The sequence below is a fragment of the Tursiops truncatus genome, chromosome 9 (assembly GCF_011762595.2).
Source record: "Tursiops truncatus isolate mTurTru1 chromosome 9, mTurTru1.mat.Y, whole genome shotgun sequence".
NCBI lineage: Eukaryota > Metazoa > Chordata > Mammalia > Artiodactyla > Delphinidae > Tursiops > Tursiops truncatus.
The window spans coordinates 17,755,150-17,775,709 of NC_047042.1; the positions used below are offsets into that span (position 1 = coordinate 17,755,150).

At 45.4% G+C, this 20,560-nt stretch overlaps 1 protein-coding gene across 17 annotated transcripts in view; it reads left to right on the forward strand.

Annotated features, from left to right (window-relative positions):
- Positions 1–20,560, forward strand: part of ATXN7L1 (ataxin 7 like 1) — a 360,884-nt gene that overhangs the window by 235,899 nt on the left and 104,425 nt on the right. For 8 of the 17 annotated variants that reach the window (XM_073810164.1, XM_073810163.1, XM_073810162.1 and 5 more), the window contains one exon: positions 1,504–1,578. In XM_073810164.1, coding sequence (XP_073666265.1) covers positions 1,504–1,578 — 75 coding nt within the window. Of the gene's footprint in view, positions 1–1,503; positions 1,579–3,160; positions 19,969–20,560 lie in introns of those variants that run through there. The other 9 variants (XR_012334179.1, XM_073810171.1, XM_073810165.1 and 6 more) reach the window with 7 other exon arrangements.

Sequence of the window (20,560 nt, forward strand, 5' to 3'; positions counted from 1 at the left end):
GAATGTGCACATGAATCACGGGAGGGTCTCAGTAAAATGCACATTCTGAGTCAGCAGGTCTGGGGTGGAGCCTGAGAGTCTGCATTTCTAACAGGCTCCAGGCAGTGCCACGGCACTGGTTTGCGGACCACACCCTGAGCAGCAAGGCTATAGTGTCATCAGTTTTCGATGAAGTTCTAGCAGCTAACACTTACTTATGGGATGGGCTCTGTTCCAAGCACTTGATATATTCATTTAATCTTCACCTGTTATTACCCCCATTTTACAGATGAGTAAACCGAGGCACAGGAAGGTTAAGCAATGTGCCCAAAGTCACACAGCGAGTAAACAATAGGTCTGGGATTTACACCCAAGTAATTTGGCTCTGGGGTCTGGGCTTTTCACCTCTGTGCCTCTGTATTGAGTAAATGTGCCACTGTTGATTCTTTGGTGTGCCAAGACCACATGAAATGTTTAGTAACCATGATGAATTAGTCAAAAACTGTGATGAAAGGAGCAGACAAGCCTCCTTCAGAGAGTGCTCATCGGGAGGGAAATCCAAAAGAGCTGATGAATTTAATGGCTGCCTTGGATCTAGTCAATACGGGTTCTCTAATGCAGCTGATACCTGGGTGCTTGTCACCAGGCCATTAAGAAAAGGCTTTGTCCAGGGTCACCAGGTGTTGGGGGAAGGCCTTTGGAATCTGTGCTGATTCTGTTAGGAGATTGGGAGAGGCATGGCATGAGATTGAGAAATTCAAGGTAAACGTGCTTTGAGGACTAACTGGGGATCTATTGAATTGTATCGGGTGGTGTAGGGCCAGAATTTGCCACAGAGATGTTAAACCGTACAAAAAACGAGACTGCAAACGTAAGGCAGACGTCTTTACGCGAAGGCGAGTTTAAGTAGAGGATGGGCTCGTCGTAGGAGCTGCCTCCGTAACGTACTCCGCCTCTGTAACGTACTCCAGCCCACCGCGAGCCCAGGTTCGATCACGAGAAAGGGGAGGAGCCCGACGGCCACGCCCCCTCGCCCCCAGTGCTGCGTCATAGGACCGGCCCGCTCAGGCTCCCACTGGAAGGGGAAGACTCATCCCTCTTGCCATTTTACTTAAGACCAGCAAGGAGTGTGTCGGGAAAACTGACTCAGGAAAAGACGCAGGCATTTATTCCCAGCTGGTACAGGGGAGTCTGGGCTTGAGACGGGATGGGTCTGGGACTGCAGTCACAGGTGGAAAAGCTGGGCCTGCTCCCGGAAACTTGCAGTCTGCGCATCTGGGAAGCGGATTAAGATTTCCCCTCCATTCCACGTTCCCTGTGGGATGAGGGGGGCGTCATCAAGGACCCCCTGAAACATACTTATTTTCTCTGCCGTTTAAGATGGAAACACGAGTTCCACACGACGGGAGGAGAGCCCTCGAGGTACCGTGCCGCCTCCCCCTTGCCCCTGGCGACTCTTGGTATCGGTGGGTCTCTCCCAAGCTGGCTCCCGTGTCTGAGTAGGGCTTCACTGGTGTCTTTCAGGTTGGGAAAAATAGCAGCCTAGCTTTGTCACAATCCAGTCCTTCAAGCATATCCAGCCCAGGACACAGCCGACAGGTAAGTTACTGGCGGGCAGAAGTCCATAGGCTCATTAGCAGGGTGGAAAGAATGTGGGCTTTGGGGTCAGACCCTGGTTCAAATCTCACGTCCAGTTAAGAAAATGGCTACCTGGCTTCTAACGCTAGGCCTTCTCGTAATTAGCTGTGTGCCCTTGGGCAAGTTACTTAATTTCTCTGTGCTTTAGTTTCCTCGCCTATAAGATGGGGGTCATTATGGCCCCTATCTCATAAGGCTTTTGTGAGGATTAAATTAATTTATAGACATAAAGCCCCTGCAAAATGCCTGAGACCTAACACAGGTATTAGCTTTTACTGTTAGCAGCTGTATGGTATTAGGCAGATTACTTCTCTGAGTCTCACTTTTTTCATTTCTTAAATGGCAGAATCGATGCCTACCTCCTAAGGTTATTATGAAAATTAAATAAGATGCTGTTGACTAAAGGGCTTTGCTCATGGCAGACACTGGTCAGCACTTTCTTGAGGCCTCTGGTGGGCTGTAGCTACCATTCAGGATGTGGTTTTCATGGTGGGACTATTCAGGGTAGATTTAGGAGTTTTTATAAACTTGAGGTGTGAAAACAGTACAGAAGTGATTTTCTCCAGTGGAGTGTGTGCACGTCTGGAGGAGGCCAGGGAGGGTAGGTGAGTAGGGTGGTGTGTGTTCTACATGATGGGAAAAAAAATACATATATGGCTGTTATGTTGTCTTAGAAGTGCCACAGGTTTCGTAGATACCAAATTACAGTGTTTGGGTGAAGGTTCTAGGGAACGGTTTTGTATCCTCAGATCTCCACCACTTTGAATCACTGTGGACCATCTGTGCCAGAGCACCTGCAGCCCCTCCTCTGTGTAGGGTCGGGGAGGGAGGGCAATCTGCCTGTTTACGGCGGGCCTCCTGCACGGGTTGCTGGGTGCACCTGGAGACTCCACTTCGACCCTTAGCAGGCACGTGTGCAGTCGCCCACAACTCCAGGCATACCTGCTGGGAACCCACAACGCTAGCCGTCAGCCTAAGTGAACGTAGCCATTTGTTGAGCCCTTCCTCTGTAGGCGCCGTGCTCTGCCCCTCACATACGTTACATACCTTTCAACCTTTTAACAACCTGGTCGGGTTGGGGACAAATTGGTTATCCTCGTTTTATAGATGAAGATGAAGGAACTTGAACCAAAACCTGTGTATCCAAAGCCTCTGTGCTTAACCCAGCACTATACTTTTTCCTTAGGTAATTCTCCATGCTGTCTGTGAGTTAGTTAGGAAAACATAGACTGAAAAACAAAAACAGAAAAACAAAGATTAATTATCCCGGTCGTCCCTCCTGGAGAGGAGCTCCGTGAAGCCACAGGATTTGCCCCCTTGCTTTCCTTCACAGCTTGGATCTCTGTGCCTACCTTCCATTTACAGAGTTCTTTACTTCCATCACCTCATTTGCTCATCACAGCTGGCTTTTGCCAAATGCAGGAGGTGGGATGCTATCCTTTTCGTTATAGATGAGGAAACTGAGACTCCCTTCTTGAATTCTTGTGGGTAATCCCAAATGTATGTTTTGGAAACAAGCTTTTTCTTTTCTTTTCTTTCCTAGAAGACCACAAACAGAACGGGCAGGATAAGGACTCTTCCATAACAAGACTATGAAGCCACTTCCAAACCAATGCCTGGCCACGGGACCTCACCCCAGGAGGCCAAGGCCAGGGGAGGGAGGGGAGTGGGCAGTGGGGAAGAGTCTGTTTCCTGTGCCCTGCCTGTGGCTCTGGCCTTTCTTCTTCTTTTTTTAATTGACCAATTTTTAGTTTTGAGGAAAAAGAAAAAGGCAAAAAGAACGTGAATTTGAGATTTACAGAAAACAATACCAGTGTTTTGTTTCCGTTCTTTAACTTGCCACGTGTATACCTTCTTCCAAGTTTGGGGTCCCTCCTCTAGCTTCTGATGCTGCTACTGCATCATTTTGCTCTGGCCACAAGAGCAGACATTGTAGAATGTCCGTTCCTGGTTGGCATCGTCTGGAACTCTTGAACTTGAGCATGTGCAGTGCTCCTTTCCTTGCCCTCTCCCATCCTTCCCTTCTGTCCCCTCCTACCTGCCACTCTCTGGGTCCCCACTGACCATCAGAGGTACGGGCTCTCAAAAGCTCCCTCTAGACAGTGTGCTGCATCGGGGGGCGGTTACTGGGGAGCAGCCCATGTTTGGGGAGCAGAGAGCTGGAGGGTGGGCGAGTGCCCTCATCAGGTTTCTAGGATGCACCAGCACAGAGGAGGGAGATGCAAAGTTGAGAACAGCAGCCATTTAATGATGGGGCTTACTCAGTACCACTGTCCAGCTGTGCAGCTCGGAGAATATGTCCTGGGTTAGGGACAGGAGCAGGAATGGACCCGGGAGGTGGCAGGAAGAAGGGCCTGGGGGTAGGAGAAGATATCCTCAAAAGATGGTGGGAACTGGGTGACTGATCATCTGAGCGTGTTAGGAATCCATGCTGCAAAATCCCTTCCAGGGCACCATGTACAAGGGCGCAAAGCTGGGCGAGTCACAGGGGGAGGAATCCCAGGGAAAAGGGCACAAGACCTCAGGAAGCCACTCAGGAAGAGGCACAGTGCCCACCGCTGTGGAAGGTCTCAAGCTGCCCTCCGGGGCGCTGCCAGAGGAGAAAAAGCAGAACCGGAAGGAAAGGCCTGAGGGAAAGCTACCCTGGAGGGTTAATTGCCAAACAGCTGGTGATTGGTGAGAATAATTACTAGCATTGCCCAGCCACCTCCATGCCCTGGGCCAGAGGGCCCCGTGGACTCAGCACACCCATAGATCAGCTCATGCTAGGTTGTCAGAGGCCACCACTCCGATACAGCCAACCCAGGAAGGAGTGGTAAGACCACTGCTTATGGAGAAGAGCCATTTGGAAGATCCAGAAGGGAGAAGCTGGAGGCCTGCAGCTATAAAACTGTTCACACTGGAGTTTTGAAAGAAACCAATACCATAAGCTCTAATTGGGAATCATAGTCAAGAAAGGAATTCACCATATAAAATAAGTGTTCTGTGCTATGAATCATGTAACTTTGTATACAGTATAATGGCAGAGATACCAGGAGGTTTTGCTTCATCCCTAAGTCAGAAATGAATGCCAGTTTTGCAGCTGGACATAAACCCTCATCCCCACCCTGAAGTTTTCCTTTTCTTTCCCATTCCCCCCAAACCCAAGGATCAGACTACTGTTAAATTTCACCGTATGATTGGATTTTGCGAAGACGGGAGGCAAACGGAGTGATTTGCATCAATGGAATTGCACTGACAGTGTTTCTTAATAGGATTACTAAAATTTTTAATATAAAATGAAGATTTTTTTAAAAATCAGGAGTTGATATTAGGTACTAGGACATTAGTTCGGATGATTTCATTTTTATTTCTACAGTGTTAAAAGTGCACTTATATGCTGGTTTATTTCCATCTTGGGAAAAAGAGACTGCAAATTGAAGGGAAGATTGTTACTTTTTCTTTTTTTTTAAAAAAAAAGGTTAAGGCAGATTTTAAGACTTATAAATGTTTAAGAAATTATAAACAAGGTTAGACCCTTCGAAAAAAAAGTTTAGAAGATATTCTTAAAGTAAATTTTTATAGTGTTAATTTTGTAATAATTTATGTTTTACTATATTACAGAGCTAACTGACCAGAATAGTTTCAGAAACAATATGAAACTTAGGAAAGTTGAAGCAACGTTTATATTTTTAAAATGTTCTTTGAATTATGTTTTTATTGTACATTTCTTCAGACTGAAAAGTATGTACATATCTTTGTTATTTTTGCACAATTTTCGTCTTGTTCGGTTTTAGAAGTCTGGTTTTTTTTTATAATTTATTTTGAGTTGTAATACTTGCAGGAGTAAAAACAAAAAAAAATCTCAGCAACAAAATAACCCTCTGATTTATAAACTCTTACACTCAAAGAAGGAAAACAAAAGTTGAGAGATTAAGTGGCTGCTTCTGAGAAATAATGTCTCAACAGGGACTAAAGGAGCAATTCAATGGATTTTAAACGTTTTAGCTCTCTACATCTTGAATTGCAAGCTGGAATAAAGAGGCTCCCCACCGAATGCTGCTTACTTGGTGAAAGACTGGCTCTGACCAAGGTGAGGACATTTCTGGAAAACTGAGCAAAAAGGGAAAACCCACGGTGTTTCTTCCTTCACAGTCAACTACAGGTTTACTTTATAATGATGTATTCAGAACTCACAGCTTGAAAAATGGAATGCAAATAAAAGGTTTTCTTTTGGTTTGTTTGAATGGAGTTCAACTGGACCAGCCTATAAAGCATTATTAGGGGGATATCGTTTGGGTACTTCTGCACACCCCACCTAGCCCTCTCTCCCAGCCCCTTGACTGCACACACCCCCATCTGCCTGAAGATCTCGTGACTTGTCGCCAGCCATAGAGGCTCGAAAGCTCTGGTTGTTAAAGCGTAACGCAATGCATAGACCTGTCAGCCATAAAAAAAAAAAAAAAAAAAAGCGACCTGGATAACTTGTATGCCTTCTTTTGTATCAATGTACCAATTGTAAATAATGCTGATGAACCTTTGTAGAGAATAGTTTATACAGCATATTCTATTATTGCTGATTCTCAGTGAACTCTTGTTTTAAAAAAGGAAAAAAAGAAATTTTCTATTTACACCTTCTATTTTGTTATGCTGTCGGCCCATGGCACTTTAACAAAACTCTGTGGGTTTTACGTAGCTGGTCAGTCATGGGGTATATTCAATAACTGTTGTTGCACAGACGAGAATTTGCACCTGCTCATTTGTCCTTTCCTACTACCGATTTTAGAACCTTTTCCAGAAGAATTTTGAAGAAAGCATGTCCAAACATTCTAAACAAATGCCACACTTGTGGAGTGGGTTTCTTTTCTACAATCCATATTTTGTAACACTAAGTATTTTCCTTCTTTGTCCTGCACCTTTATGTATTAGCACTATCAGATAGAATTCATTCCATGCCTGTGATATTGTAAGCAGAATAAATGTCTAAAGTAGGTGTAAATAGTAAATCCTATGGCTTACAGTTTTAAAAAGAAAAGAACAAACATGTATCTATTGATACTGCCGTGGTTCAGCACAAGGTCTGGAGACATTCTCCAGTGAGCGATTGTATTTTTTTTTTTTTTTTTGCTTTTTTTTTTTTTTTTTTTGCTTTTTTTTTTGGTAACATGGCTTTGTAAATAAAATAATTTATATGTTTGTAAAAACAGTCTTCGGGTTTTCATAAAATTTAGATTGGGGGTATTGTTTTTTATTCTTTTGGGTGTATGTGTCCTCACCAGACGAGCGTTCCTCCTAGAACCCACATTTAAGGTGTAGAAGAGAGTGAATTCATTCAACAGATATTTATGGAGCATCCCATCTGTGGCTGCCCCTGAGCTAGGCACTCTGCTCAGTGATGAGAAACGTAGTCCCAGCTGCTTGCTGAAGGCACCCTGGTGGGGGAGACAGTACATAAATAAACACACGATCCAACGTGTGATTACAGATTGTGACAAATTCAATGGTAGAAAGAATTGAGTTCTGTGAGAGAAAATAACAGGAGAAAGTGACGTAAAATGGGTTGGGGGTTGTGATCAGGGAGCTCCCTCTGAGGAAGTAAGCTGAAGGCAGAAGGTGTTGGGGAGATAATCCGAGGCAGAGGTGGTCCATGGTGGGAAAAGCCTGCTAAGTTCTTGGAACCTAAGGAACATGCACTGTGGACAGAGCAGGGAAAGGGATGGACAGAAGGCATGGCAAGGTCACAGAAGGACTCCTAGAGTTTGGATTTTTGTGCTCAGTTCAGTGGGAGTCCTTCAAAGGGCTTTACATAGGGCATGGTGTGATGTGATCTGTTGAAAGATGTCTAGCTGCTGTGTGGAGAATCCATCGGAAGTTGTTGCAAGAGACCCAGTGAGACATAGTGTTCGTGTGGTCCCAGGATGGTGACAGTAGATCTGAAAAGAAGTGAGTGGAGTCAAGATCCATTTTACATACTAAATTGACAAGACTGGTTTAGGAATTGGATGTGAGAGTAGGAGAAAGAATGACTCCCAGGTTTCTGCTAGAGCAGTTGTATTAGGTAGAGATGCCATTTCTTCAGATGTGGAAAACCAGAGGAAGAACAGGCTTTGGGGAAGGGGGGGGTGGCAAAAGGAATGTTTCATGAAGATCAGAAGTTCTGTTTTGCACATGTATGTTTGCTCACGTGTGAGATCACTGTGAACTCTCTAAGCTGCTGTGTCAAGAAGGCATGGGATACACATGACTGGAGCTCTCAGCAGGTCTAAGTTGGAGGCATCAACTTGGGAATCTTTGTTATATGGATGATATTTAGAGCCACAGGTATGGATGTGATTACTAGAGAAGATGGAGAAGACGAGCAGACATTTGGAGGTTAGGCAGAAGCAGAAAAGCTTGCAAAGAACTCCAAGAGGAAGCGTTCACAAAGAGAAAAGAGAACCCTATAGACAGTGCTTCCCTGGAAGCGAGGACTGTAAGATGCTTCAAGCAAGGAGAAGTCAGCTGAGTTAAGTACTGTTGCAGTATGGGAGAGAGATGGTACTTAGTCTGGGGTTCTGCAGCATGGAGGTCTTTCGTGACTGTTAACAATCTCCGAGGGCTGTCATAACAAATTGCCACAACTTGGTGGCTTAAAACAACGTAAATTCATTCTCTCAGGGTTCTGGTGCCCAGAAGTTCAAAAACAAGCAGGGCTGCACTTGCTCAAAGGCCGTGGAGGAGAATCCTTCCCTGCCTCTTCCGGTTTCTGGGGATGGCTCGTATTCCTTGGCTTGTAGACTCATCACTCCCATCTCTGCCACCTCCTTCACGTGGCCTTCTCTCCTGTTTCTCCTGGGTTTCAAGCCTCCCAAGGCCTTTCTCTTATAAGGACTTAAGGCTCACCCTAAATCCTGGATTATATCCTCTCAGGATACTTAAGGTAGTTACATCTTTTTGCAGATAATTCATACTCGCAGGTTCTAAGGGTTACGACTTGGACACAGAGTGACCTTAGCGAAGCAGGTGTGTTGAAGTGGCAGGAGAGTGAAGGAAATTCAGTTGTGTAGACAAGTCTTAAGAAGGTTAGAAGGCACAATGGAGTGTTTGGATTTTGTTCCCTTTTGTTTCTTTTGTTTTTCAAGGGAGAAGGGTCCAGATCACGATTCATATGCTGGTGAGGGTGGGACAATAGGGGAGGGAGAGGTTGATGAGACAGGAGAAAGGGGTGATTTTTTTTTTTAAAGGGAAGTTTTTGAGAAGGCAGGAGGGAGGTGAACTTGAACACATGTGGACGTATTGGCCTTTGTAGTGCAGAACAATCAACCGAGGCCTGTTAAAAATTTTAAGAGTTTATCTGCACAAAAATGGGATTCAAATCAGGCAGCCCCAAACCAGAAGTGGTTAGGAACTCCACCACCAGGAGCTGGGGTGAGACGTCTATAGAGAAAAGGTGGAAGCAAAGTAAGGTAGATATTGATTGGCTGTAGCTTAAAGCCTAGTTGGCTGTTTGTGATTGATTGTCCCCAGCATTTTGGATTTTGTAACCTTGAGACATTTACAGACTTAGATTCTGGTTTGCTTACATAGGCCTCTAGGGCATTAGAGCATCTCAGTCTAATGGCCTCTTTGTTTGACTAACTTAACAGTAGTCAGAAGGACACTTCCTCCAGGGAAATGGGGAAGAAAGAAGTCAGCTTGTAGATTCGCTGCTGAGAAGATGAGGGAATCCCCCATCTGATGGCTTCCATTTTCTCAGCGACTGTGGGGCAAGCTGGGTGTGCCTGAGAGCTCAGAAGAAGTTTGAGAAGAGTAGAGGAAGAATTAAGTACTTACTAATGAAACTGGATTGCCACACAGCATTGAGAGCACATTTGAGATTTGTGATCAAAGCACAGCCCTGGCATGGTGATGACAGCCTTGGGGAGTGGTTTGAGCACATCAAGGGTAGAGCAAGGCCACTTGGAGCCAACACTCTTGGGCAAACTTCAGCACATTTCTTAGCGTTTTGCCTCAGGCCTAACTGTAAATATTTTCACTATTGTACAGGGGAAAAAAAAAAAACAGAGGAAGCAGCTTTGAAGCTTGAGGAAGCTTCACAGAGGAAGCACATTGCAAATAAACGTTTGTATAATTGGATTATCCATAGCCACAAGACGTCAGTGTGGCGCTTCTAGCAGCAAGGACATCATGTATCCCTTGGTTCTGAGCTTTGTCTGAGACTGGCTGTCCATCACTGTTCTGGCCTGGTGACTTCTAACTCCATTTTTTTTTTTTTTTTTTTTTTTGGCGGTACGCGGGCCTCTCACTGCTGTGGCCTCTCCCGTTGCGGAGCACAGCCTCCGGATGTGCAGGCTCAGCGACCGTGGCTCACGGGCCCAGCCGCTCCGCGGCATGTAGGATCTTCCCAGACAGGGGCACGAACCCGTGTCCCCTGCATCGGCAGGCGGACTTTTGACCACTGCGCCACCAGGGAAGCCCTCTAACTCCATTTTGAAGGGAGCCTAGACATCCTATATTTTCCCAACCTGGAACTCTGAGAAGCCTCAAAATTAGTCATAGGCTTGGAGAATCAGTGTGAAAACTGGAAGTAATAATGAAGACCCTCTTCTGCAGGTGAGGAAACTGAGACACAGACAGGTCGAATGAGGTACCAAGAGCACACAGCTGGCTGACAGGCAAGCCTGTCCCCCCTTCAATCTGGTGCTCTGTCCATTCTATTTCCCTGCCTCCTGTAGAAATAAACTGCACCTACCGACTTTTCTTCCTAAGCCCCGTGGATATTTCCAGAAAGGTATTTTATAATTCTGTGTGCCTCCTAGCTGGTTGACTCAGGTCTCTAGAATTTAATTTTACAATACTTCAGTATTTTTCTCCTTTTGATTTTTCCACTAGGCAATAACTTCTTGCTTTCTGATCTGGTTGGAGCTATTCTGGAATGTCAGGTTTAAGGTATCCATGTCACTGAGCAAAGTTCCCAGGAGTGTATTTCAATAAGTTTATTTTCTATTCATTACATCTTCGTAAGCCATTCAACTAGAAAAGTAAATGAGGAAGGTTTCAAACACTCAGTCAGTCCCACGCAAGTCTGAATCATTGCAAAATCACAATGGGAGCCAACAGCTCGGAGGCGCTGCATTTATTGTGACAATTGAAATCGCTAATCTGATCTAAGGTCATTAACATTGGAAGGGTTCTCTTAATTTTAGAAGATTCTGGAGCTTTTCTGGATTCCTCCTTCGCCTTTAAGTATTTCAGTAAATTTTTTTTTTTTTTTTTTTTTGCGGTACCCGGGCCTCTCACTGTTGTGGCCTCTCCCGTTGCGGAGCACAGGCTCTGGATGCGCAGGCTCAGCGGCCATGGCTCACGGGCCCAGCCGCTCCGCGGCACATGGGATCTTCCCAGACCAGGGCATGAACCCGTGTCCCCTGCATCGGCAGTCGGACTCTCAACCACTGTGCCACCAGGGAAGCCCCTTCAGTAAATTTTTAATCAAAGCAGCAGCAGCATCACAAAAGCGTTCACATCATCAGGCAACTGAGCTAGCTGCTGGGGGTGGGGGGCTGTGAAAGTAGGGGCTTGCATGGTCTGTATTAGGGTTTTCATTTTCTCTCCAGCCACTTCACTTCTCTATTGGATTTCCTAGCTGGCCTTATCACTAACCCCCCTCCACTACCCACCCCCAAATCTCCCCCATGTTCCTGAATAATCCAGATGCAGTGTTGGAGGGCTGGCAGGTAGAGGATAGCAATTCTGGCACATTATTGGGGTAGGGCAAAGGCAGAGCCCCATGGAAGTGAAGAGAAGGGAGAGGAAAAACATGATTCCGGGGCTTTTCCTTTGGAAAGAATCAGATGCATGTTTCTGTTTCTGTTTGCAGTTTTTACAAGTCTCTTGGTCCTGTCCAGCTCAATAAACTGAGAAGGTTTGGATCCGTACTAGATGCTCAGTACTGGGCCTGCCTGGCCGCTGGACACACCAGAGACGGTATCTCCTGCAGTTCTCACTGTCCAGCATTTGGAGGATGTTCCCTCCGGGTCCTTGCCGAGCCCAGTACTGCTCAACATTTTAATTAATGAATCGGCATTCAAACTAACCTTGGTGAATTAAAGCCATGAATACAAACAGACAGATTTATAGAATAGATGTCACCTTTCGGGGGCACAAGGGAGGTTTCTGGTGCTAGCAGTGTTCTGTATCTTGACCTGGGGGCTTGTTAAATGAATAGAATCACTGATGAAATATTTATCTGATTGTGTACTTAAGAGTCATTAATTTTACTGTGCACTTTTAAATTTAAAAGTTTACACGCAGACACAAAAGGTAAAGGGCAAACTTGGAGCCATAATTGTCTTTGCAGAAAGAAGAAAGTTAGAAGTGGTTTGAGGAGAATACTAATAAGCCCGTTTTCTCCCCAGATCCCCCAGAGGCAGTAGGTACCACAGAGAAGGGGTACACAATGGGGTGAAAATGGGGAAGAGGGGCTTGAAGTCTCACATGAGGTTGTCAGGCCCCTCAGAGCCCCCTTCACCTCCCACATGCAGCCAAGTGGCTACTCTCTCTCCCCCCACCCTCCCGCCCCAGCAGGGGACTAAAAAGTTATTTTCTGGAAAATTGAATGGGAAGCTGAGATTCAGGATCCAAGGAAACCAGGTCCAGCAGAGAAAGTTACCTTGGGGTGGAATAGGGGGGTGGGATGAGGCACAAGATTGTCTCTTTTCATCATAAACTGTAGAATTTTAATGTGTTACAAAAATGTGTGTGTTGCTTTGATATTTAAAAAATTCAGATAAGTATATTATCAGGACACCTACACAATGATGAAATACATGGGAGCCATTAGATGATCTCACTTTTGTGTTTCCAGAGTACAGTGTTTGGCTTTGGGCTTGGCAGCGTAAAAACACTGGATACAGGACCAGAGAAAAGTGGTGAAAGTGATCAAATATAGTTGATTACAGTGAATAGTTGTGGAATACACTGTCCTGGAGATGGCTAAAAATGGAATGCCTGGGATGGCCTTAAAAACAATCCTCCTTCACAGGGGGACTTTCCCAATGGAGATTTTCTGCTGGTAAAGTTTGGTGTGGGTTATGTGGATTACATTGACATGCTGGTGCTTTTTGATTCAAAAAACATGTATATTTCATGTTTCCTTGGACTTCAGATTTATCTGTAGGACCCTCTTAAAGGACTGTGTTATCCAAGGTTGTTTGGATCCTAAAACAATAACAGGCATACAGTTGGCATACAATACACATTTGCTGAGTTAAAAAATGGAGTGGTGTGTTGGTGGTAAATGTCAAACATCCAGCTTTAGGGGTGGCAGGGGAAGCACTTGCTGATTTCTGTAATGTTAATACATCCACCGTGACTGATTTCAAGCTATCAGCATGACCTCTCTGAATCCAGAGGGGGAAGAGAAGTGCACATTAACTCCTGTGAGCCTGGGCAAGCCAGCCCCAGCATACAGAGATTTTGGCCAATGCAAAAGACATGCTTATGACCACTGATACTATATCAATTCACATTAAACTACAAGAAATAATCTAATCCATTAGTCAGGCCAACAAGGAGAATTTTGCTATCAGTTGGAAATAACCAACGTTCAAATCAACAATTTCTTACCACTTTTTACTTTTTTTTTGAACTTATTCCTGCTTGAAAAGGGCACTGGGGCAAAGCGGATGTCTTAGTTTCCAAAATTATATCCAAGCAATTATCTTTCTTGTATAAGCAATCCCCACTCTGTGGGCTGTGCTCCAAATGTTTCATTTGGAACCTAATATATTCTTCCACTTAAATGTAATATCAAGGGTGATTAGGTTGCAGGACAACCCACAAAAGCCTATAGATCCCACAATGTACCTGAAGTCTGATAGCAGTGCAGTGGTATTATTTTGGGAAGTGCGTCCTTGGTTTCAGCCAGGGAAGGCAGGATTGTATGCCACCTGGCTGCTGTCCCGGCTGTGAGAGACCACTCCCCGCCACCCTGCCATCTGCCAGGAGAGTAAAGACTTCTGGCCTGTACCCTGAGCAGACTTCCAGCTCTAAGCCAAACCCGCACTACTCTGACATCAAGAAAACAGCTAGAAGGACAGGGATTCCCCTGGCGGTGGTACTGGTGGTACTTGTGGTACTGGCGGTGATGGTGGTAGGGGGAGTGAGTAATAACATTACTGATTATGTGTTTTACATCTTTTCTAATTTAATCCTTACCATAACTCTATGAGGTCGGTAAGATTATTACCCCCATTTTAGCGATGAGAAAACTAAAGTTTTGAGAGGTCAAGTAATTTGGTCAGGATCACACAGCTGGTAAATGCGAAGCCTCTTGAGAAAGGGTCCTTAACTCCCCATGTAAACTGTGTATCAATAAATAGGAGATCATCTGAGGTCATCCTTCATACAAGTAATTTAGAAGCTCAAAGAACGTTGTTCGTAAGTTTTGTTCTGGGCCTCAATTTGGTGAATCTAACGAAAGCTTAAACAGACATAGTCAGTGTGATGGGAGCTAAATTTAGGCTTAGGTAATATATAATATGATGTTCGGAAATGCAGAAGTAGCCTCCAAAATGAAACGGAACAGAAAAAAGAAGAGTTCATGTAAAAACTGGTGAAATCCAAACGAGGTCTATACTTGAGCTAATAGTATTGTACCGATGCTGAGGTCCTGGTTTAACAAAGACAGTGTTCTACGGTTATGTGAGACAGTATCATTGAGAGGAACCCAAGGAGGATACACTGGAACTCTTTGTACCATTTTGCAACTTCTTGTGAGTCTTAAACTATTTGAGAGGATTAAAAAAAAAAAATTTTAATGAAGTACTGTAGAGGGGGTACCAAAGCACCAGAGCTATTATCCCAATCTCCTCCTGAGATCCTTTGTACTGTGGCCATGCTATTGATATTTTCTACATTTTCATGTTTTGTAAAATGGATTTAAATTGATGTTTCGAGATGTTTTTAGCATTTTTGCTCTTTTTAGGTTATTGAAGAATGAGGAAAGCTTCTGAGTAGATGAGGCACTATCACAGATAATTGAGTGTTACCATTTCACAAAGACTAACTTTGAGACTTGAGTTCCACAGAACCCTGTGTACCTGGTAAATCACAGTTGCAAAGCTAAAACAGGAGTCCGTGTTAGTTCCACTTGACACGAAGACTAATACGATGTCACTACTAGACCGTGTTCTGGTGGGTTTTTTTTTTTTAACTCCAAAAATGCAGCTCACCAATAAAGCAACTTGGTGAAAATGAAATTATCAGGTTCCAAACTATGTCTCCCTTATGATTTGCATAAGAACATTAAGCACATAGTATATATACCTTTAGCTCCTCCCATCTTGACATGCAGAACAAGAACCTATAGTTCTTTAGAGCTGCAACACAAAATCTGAAAGATTAACCGAAAAATCTTTCAATAGGAAACCGTATAGGACAGCCTATGGACGTAGGCTGTAGGATATATTTAGTCACGATTTCCCCCTTCTCATTTTAACAAGGCGATTAAGATAATAACAGTGAACACTTACGTAGTTCTTAGTACATGCCTGGCACCATTTTTTAAAAGAGCTTTACATACATTAACTCAGTCCTGAAGACATCCTCTATGAGGTAGATACACTGTCCCCATTCTGTCCTTGAGGACACTGAGGCAGAGAATTTAGGTGTTTGGCCCAATGTCACAAAGTTATTAATAGTCAGTGGTAAAACAGAGTGTTAAAGTGAGGCAGTCTGGCTCCAGAGGCCTCTGCAGGACACTGCCTCACCATACAATTGCTCAGAAAAAGTGGGCTTCATATATTTCTCCCCTTTAACAGCAACCAAAACTCCTAGTTGAGGCATCTCTAACTTGTCCCTGGTTGACAGAGAAAATGGAGAGAGGGAGTTAGCCCACATTCTGTCCTGGCTACTCATGTCCCCCCACTTTCCCTTTTATCCATGCCCTCCCCCAAACACACACACTAACCCTGAGCTATAACTCCCAAGTTGACAGGCAGGTTGACAAGTCTGTCCAACACCAAAGCCTGAGCCCTTCATGCTAGTGGTCCACAAATGGAGTGACCATGTATTAAGATGACCTGGGACGTTCCCAGTATTATGGTTGAAAGCTTCATGGTAACGGACCCCTCATAGTCCTGGGCAAACCAGGACAGTTGGTCACTCTGTGCTCTAGAACCACTCAGGAAGCTGGTAAAAAGCTGTGATGCCTGAGGCAGCCCCCCACCCTTGCACCCTGGCCCCCAAGGCAATTATATCAGACTCTCTGCGGGGTGAAGGGGCAGACACTGTATTTTTTTGTTTGTTTGTTTGTTTTTTTGTTTTTGTTTTTATTGCGGTACGCGGGCCTCTCACCGTTGTGGCCTCTCCCGTTGCGGAGCACAGGCTCCGGACGCGCAGGCTCAGCGGCCATGGCTCACGGGCCCAGCCACTCTGCGGCATGTGGGATCTTCCCAGACCGGGGCACGAACCCGCGTCCCCTGCATCGGCAGGCGGACTCTCAACCGCTGCGCCACCAGGGAAGCCCAACACTGTATTTTTTTGATGGCTCCCTGGGAGTTTCCAGTGTGTGTCCTGGGTCGATATGAGCTGTGGGATGATACTAAGCACGAGCTGGAACCTCCGAGGCTCTTGGGATTCCTGATCAACATTTCCCAGATCTTTTAGCTCAACCCTCATGGGCTGCTATAACACAGGGTCTCAGTCCTGGCTGTCCACTAGGATCTCCTGGGGAGCCTTTAATTACTAGTAATTTGGGAATATAAAATGGTACAGCTGCTTTGGGAAAACAGTTCAGCAGTTTCTTAAAAAGTTAAACATACACCTCCCATGTGAACCAGTCATCCCACTCCTTGAGACATTTAACTTAAGAGAAATGAAATCCTATGTGCACACAAAGATCAGTACCTGAATAGTCATAGCAGCTTTATTTGTAATAGCTCCAAACTGAAAGCAACCTAAATGTCCATCCACGGGTAAAGAGAGAAACAAATTGTGATATATGCATACTGTGGAATCTTACTCAGCAATAAAAAGGAATGAAATATTGATACATGCAACAACATAGGTGAATCCCCCAAAATAATTATGCCGAGTGAAAAACACCAGACCAAAAAAAAATTATATAGATATAGATATACTGTATGGTTCTATTTACATAAAATTCTAGAAAATGTAATCTACAGTTACAGATTGCAGGTCTGTGATGCCTGGCAGTGGGGGTGGGGCACGGTTAAGAAGGGGTGAGAGGAAGGAACTAGAAAGGGACACAAGGAAACCTTGGGGGATGACAGATACATTCTTTATCTTGATGACAATGATTTCACGTATATGTACATACTTCAAAGCTTATCCAAGGGCTTCCCTGGTGGCTCGGTGGTTAAGAATCTGCCTGCCAATGCAGGGGACATGGGTTCGAGCCCTGGTCCGGGAAGATCCCACATGCCAGGGAGCAACTAAGCCCATGTGCCACAGCTACTGAGCCTGCGCTCCAGAGCCTGCGAGCCACAACTACTGAAGCCCACGCGCCTAGAGCCCGTGCTCCGCAACGAGAGGCCACTGCAATGAGAAGCCCGCCCACTGCAAGGAAGAGTAGACCCGGCTCACCGCAACTAGAGAAAGACCGCGCTCAGCAACGAAGACCCAACACAGCCAAAAAACAAACAAACAAAAAAACTTATCCAAGAGTATGTCTTAAATATGTGCAGTTTATTATGTTAATTATACCTCAGTAAAGCTGTTCAAATCCACAACAACAAAACTACATGTATTCAGGCCCCATCGCAAAAGATTCAGTCTCCTGGACCTGGAATGGAGCCCAGGCCTCAGTACGTTTTAAGGTACCGTCAGTACTTTCAAAGGTGGTTCAAATGTGCAATCCTGATTGAAAACTACTGCAATGATGCCTACCACCTGCAGTTACTGCCCCAAACCACTAAAAGGATTAGTAATAATAAGGAGATGGAGGACAGAGTCGAAGAAGTGAGGATGATGACATCGATGATGATGAGGAATGAAGGCCAAGTTGGCTTATTAAGAGATGGCATTGACAGAGAATAGCTGACTCCACTAGGTGGCATCTGGACACTTCTCTTTAGCACGAGTCCAGGGGAACTGGAGATTCAGGGCCAGAGCTGCCTGAGGTAGTGTTAAGAGAGGGAGCTCTGAGCAGACAAATGCACCCAGGCTTGTTGAAACAGAAAACAATCAGCAACTTGGGAAGATGTCAGCAGGCCAGGTGTCACTGGAAGTTCTAGTGTCATTTGAGGTTCAAAGAGCAGAGCTATTTTATTCAGGGACTGAGTAACTCCTGGAGAGTAAGTAAATGAAGTTCTCAAGGAGATCAAATGTCTTGAGCTTCATGCACAGAGAAGAAACTCTGTGTCCAGGGCACCAACATGCAGTCCTGAGTAGATTTTTTTAATGTATTAAGTACACATAAGGTATAAAGAATCATAATCCAGGGCTTCCCTGGTGGCACAGTGGTTAAGAATCGCCTGCTAATGCAGGGGACATGGGTTTGAGCCCTGGTCCGGGAAGATCCCACATGGTGCGGAGCAATTAAGCTCGTGGGCCACAACTACTGAGCCCGCGTGCCACAACTACTGAAGCCTGCACGCCTAGAGCCTGTGCTCCGCAATAAGAGAGGCCACCGCGATGAGAAGCCCGCACACCACAACGAAGAGAAGCCCCGGCTCGCCGTAACTAGAGAAAGCCCACGAGCAGCAACAAAGACCCAAAACAGCCAAAAATAAATTAATTAATTAAAAAATCATAATCCAATGAGCACCTGTGTACCCACGACTCAGGTAAAGAAAATCTTACTACCTTTACCCCTGGAGTCCCCAGGATATTCTTCCACAAACCCATTCTCTTTCCTCTCACCTCCAAGGCAAATACTGTGCTGAATTTTATATCATTCCCTTGCATTTCTTAGTAGATCTACACAGGCTTGAATCTGTAAACAATACATTGCTTCATTCTGTATGTTTTTTAACTTTATATAAGTTGATTCATACAGTATATATTCTTGAGACTATTGTTTTTGAGAGTCACCCATATTGTTGCAAGTAGCTACAATCTATGGTTGCAAAGTTTTATATTTATATATTTATATTGCATTGTGAATATATCACAGTTTTTTAAAAAATCCATTCTAGTTTTGATGACCTTTGGGCTGCTGTGTTTTCTGTCATGCACACTGCTGCTCTGAACATTCTTGTGCATATCTCCTGGTACAGGTGTGCAAGAGTTGCTCTAGGCGTGGAATTTCTGAGTCATGGTGTAGAAACATGTCTATGCTACCAAGATAATTCAAAATTGTTTTCCAAGGTGGATATTCTCCTTTGGAAAGCTCCCATCATCACTGGCTGTTTTGATGCCCTATATCCTTGCCGGCAGCCTAATTTGTTCAACTTCCTAATTTTTACCAGTCTGATCGATGTAAAATGGCATTTTCTTGTAGTTTTGTTTACAGGATTGCCGGAGAGACTGAGAATATTTTCATATGTTTATTGGCCATTTGTCTTTCCTCTTCTTGAAGTGGCTATTCTGGGATAACTCTCTGGTGGGGAGTAAGGGCACAGACCTCAGAGCCTGGCCCTCAAGGACAGAAGTCCCAGCCTAGAGTTTAGTTTCTCAGGTATTTCGATGGCTGAGCAGAGGCCCTCCTGGCCACCTGCGTCCCACCTTATTCAGTGGCTCTCCCTCAAAACGACTGTCAGGTGGTCTTTATCTCAAGACCAGCTCCACACGGTCTAGTTAAGCAGCAAACACATGTAGGAGCTCAGGATCCACGCACTTCACGACCCCGCAGTCTGGTAGAGAAAACCGTCAACCTTCCTGCCCCGCCGCCAGCGCCGTGCTGCAGGCTGCTCACACCAAAGATGCTGCTTAGGACTCTCCACTGGACACCCCCGTTATTACACAAGTTCCTTCTGTTATTAGTCTATCCTCATGTGTTATTACCACATGAGACCTTGGGTCAGCAAGTACTGAGCTAGGTGCTAGAGACAGAAACAGGAAAAGACCATCAGGCCCAGCACTCAGCCCAGACAGAGGACTGGGCCCTCCGCCCGCAAGGAGCTCTGCACGAGTTTCCCTCCGGCCTTCGCGTAGGCCCCACCCCACACCTCCCAGACTGCCTCCCTCGCGATGAGGTGCAGGATTTGGTGCCCAGGTCTCAGCCTGTGGGGCGCGCATCACGTAACCGCGTCGGGCGGAAGGGGCGGAGCCGAATGGCCGTGACGCTGCGTGGTCGCCTAGCAACGTCCCAATTCGGAGCGATGGAGGCCAAGAGCAGCAGGGAGCTCCAAGCCAGGAATTATTTGGAAAAACATCGGATTATGGAGTTGCTGACCTATCTTACCAGCGCCCTCCTCTTTTCCCGGCCGGGTAAGTGTCTTGCCTACCACTCGGCTTTCTGTCCCATACCGAGCAGTCCCCAGAAATTCCCGGTGTAGCCATCCCTTCCCGCCCGCGTCCCGGGGGGCCAGCTTCCTTCCCGGCTACCACTCCCAGCCCCTCCGCATACACTCTCCTGCCTCTCGGCTACTCGAGCCCTTCTGCTGCTAGTTAACGCTGTGGCCTTCAAATTAAGCAAGACTTATTGAACGGCCTCTTTGTGCCTGCCACTAGCTGAGTGTGGCGGGACTCTCGCCGGTGGAGGGCTCTCGCCGGTGGGAGAGAGGCTCCGAGGTCCGGCAGCCTGCCTCCTGGCTCCACCCCTTACTACTTTGTGATAGTGGGCAAGAGCCTGAACTTCGGTCTCCTCTTCTGGAAGATGGGGATTATAGTAATACCGATCTCATGGCAACGTGGGGAAGATTAAACAAATAATGTATAAATCATCCTTATGCCTGGTAAGCAACAGATGTTTCCAGTGTTATCCCTGCCCTCAAAGAGTTTGTAAGCTGGTAAAAAAACTGATAGGGTAAAAGGAAGGATATTCTTGAGGAGATAGATTTTCCTGACATGCTTTCTATGT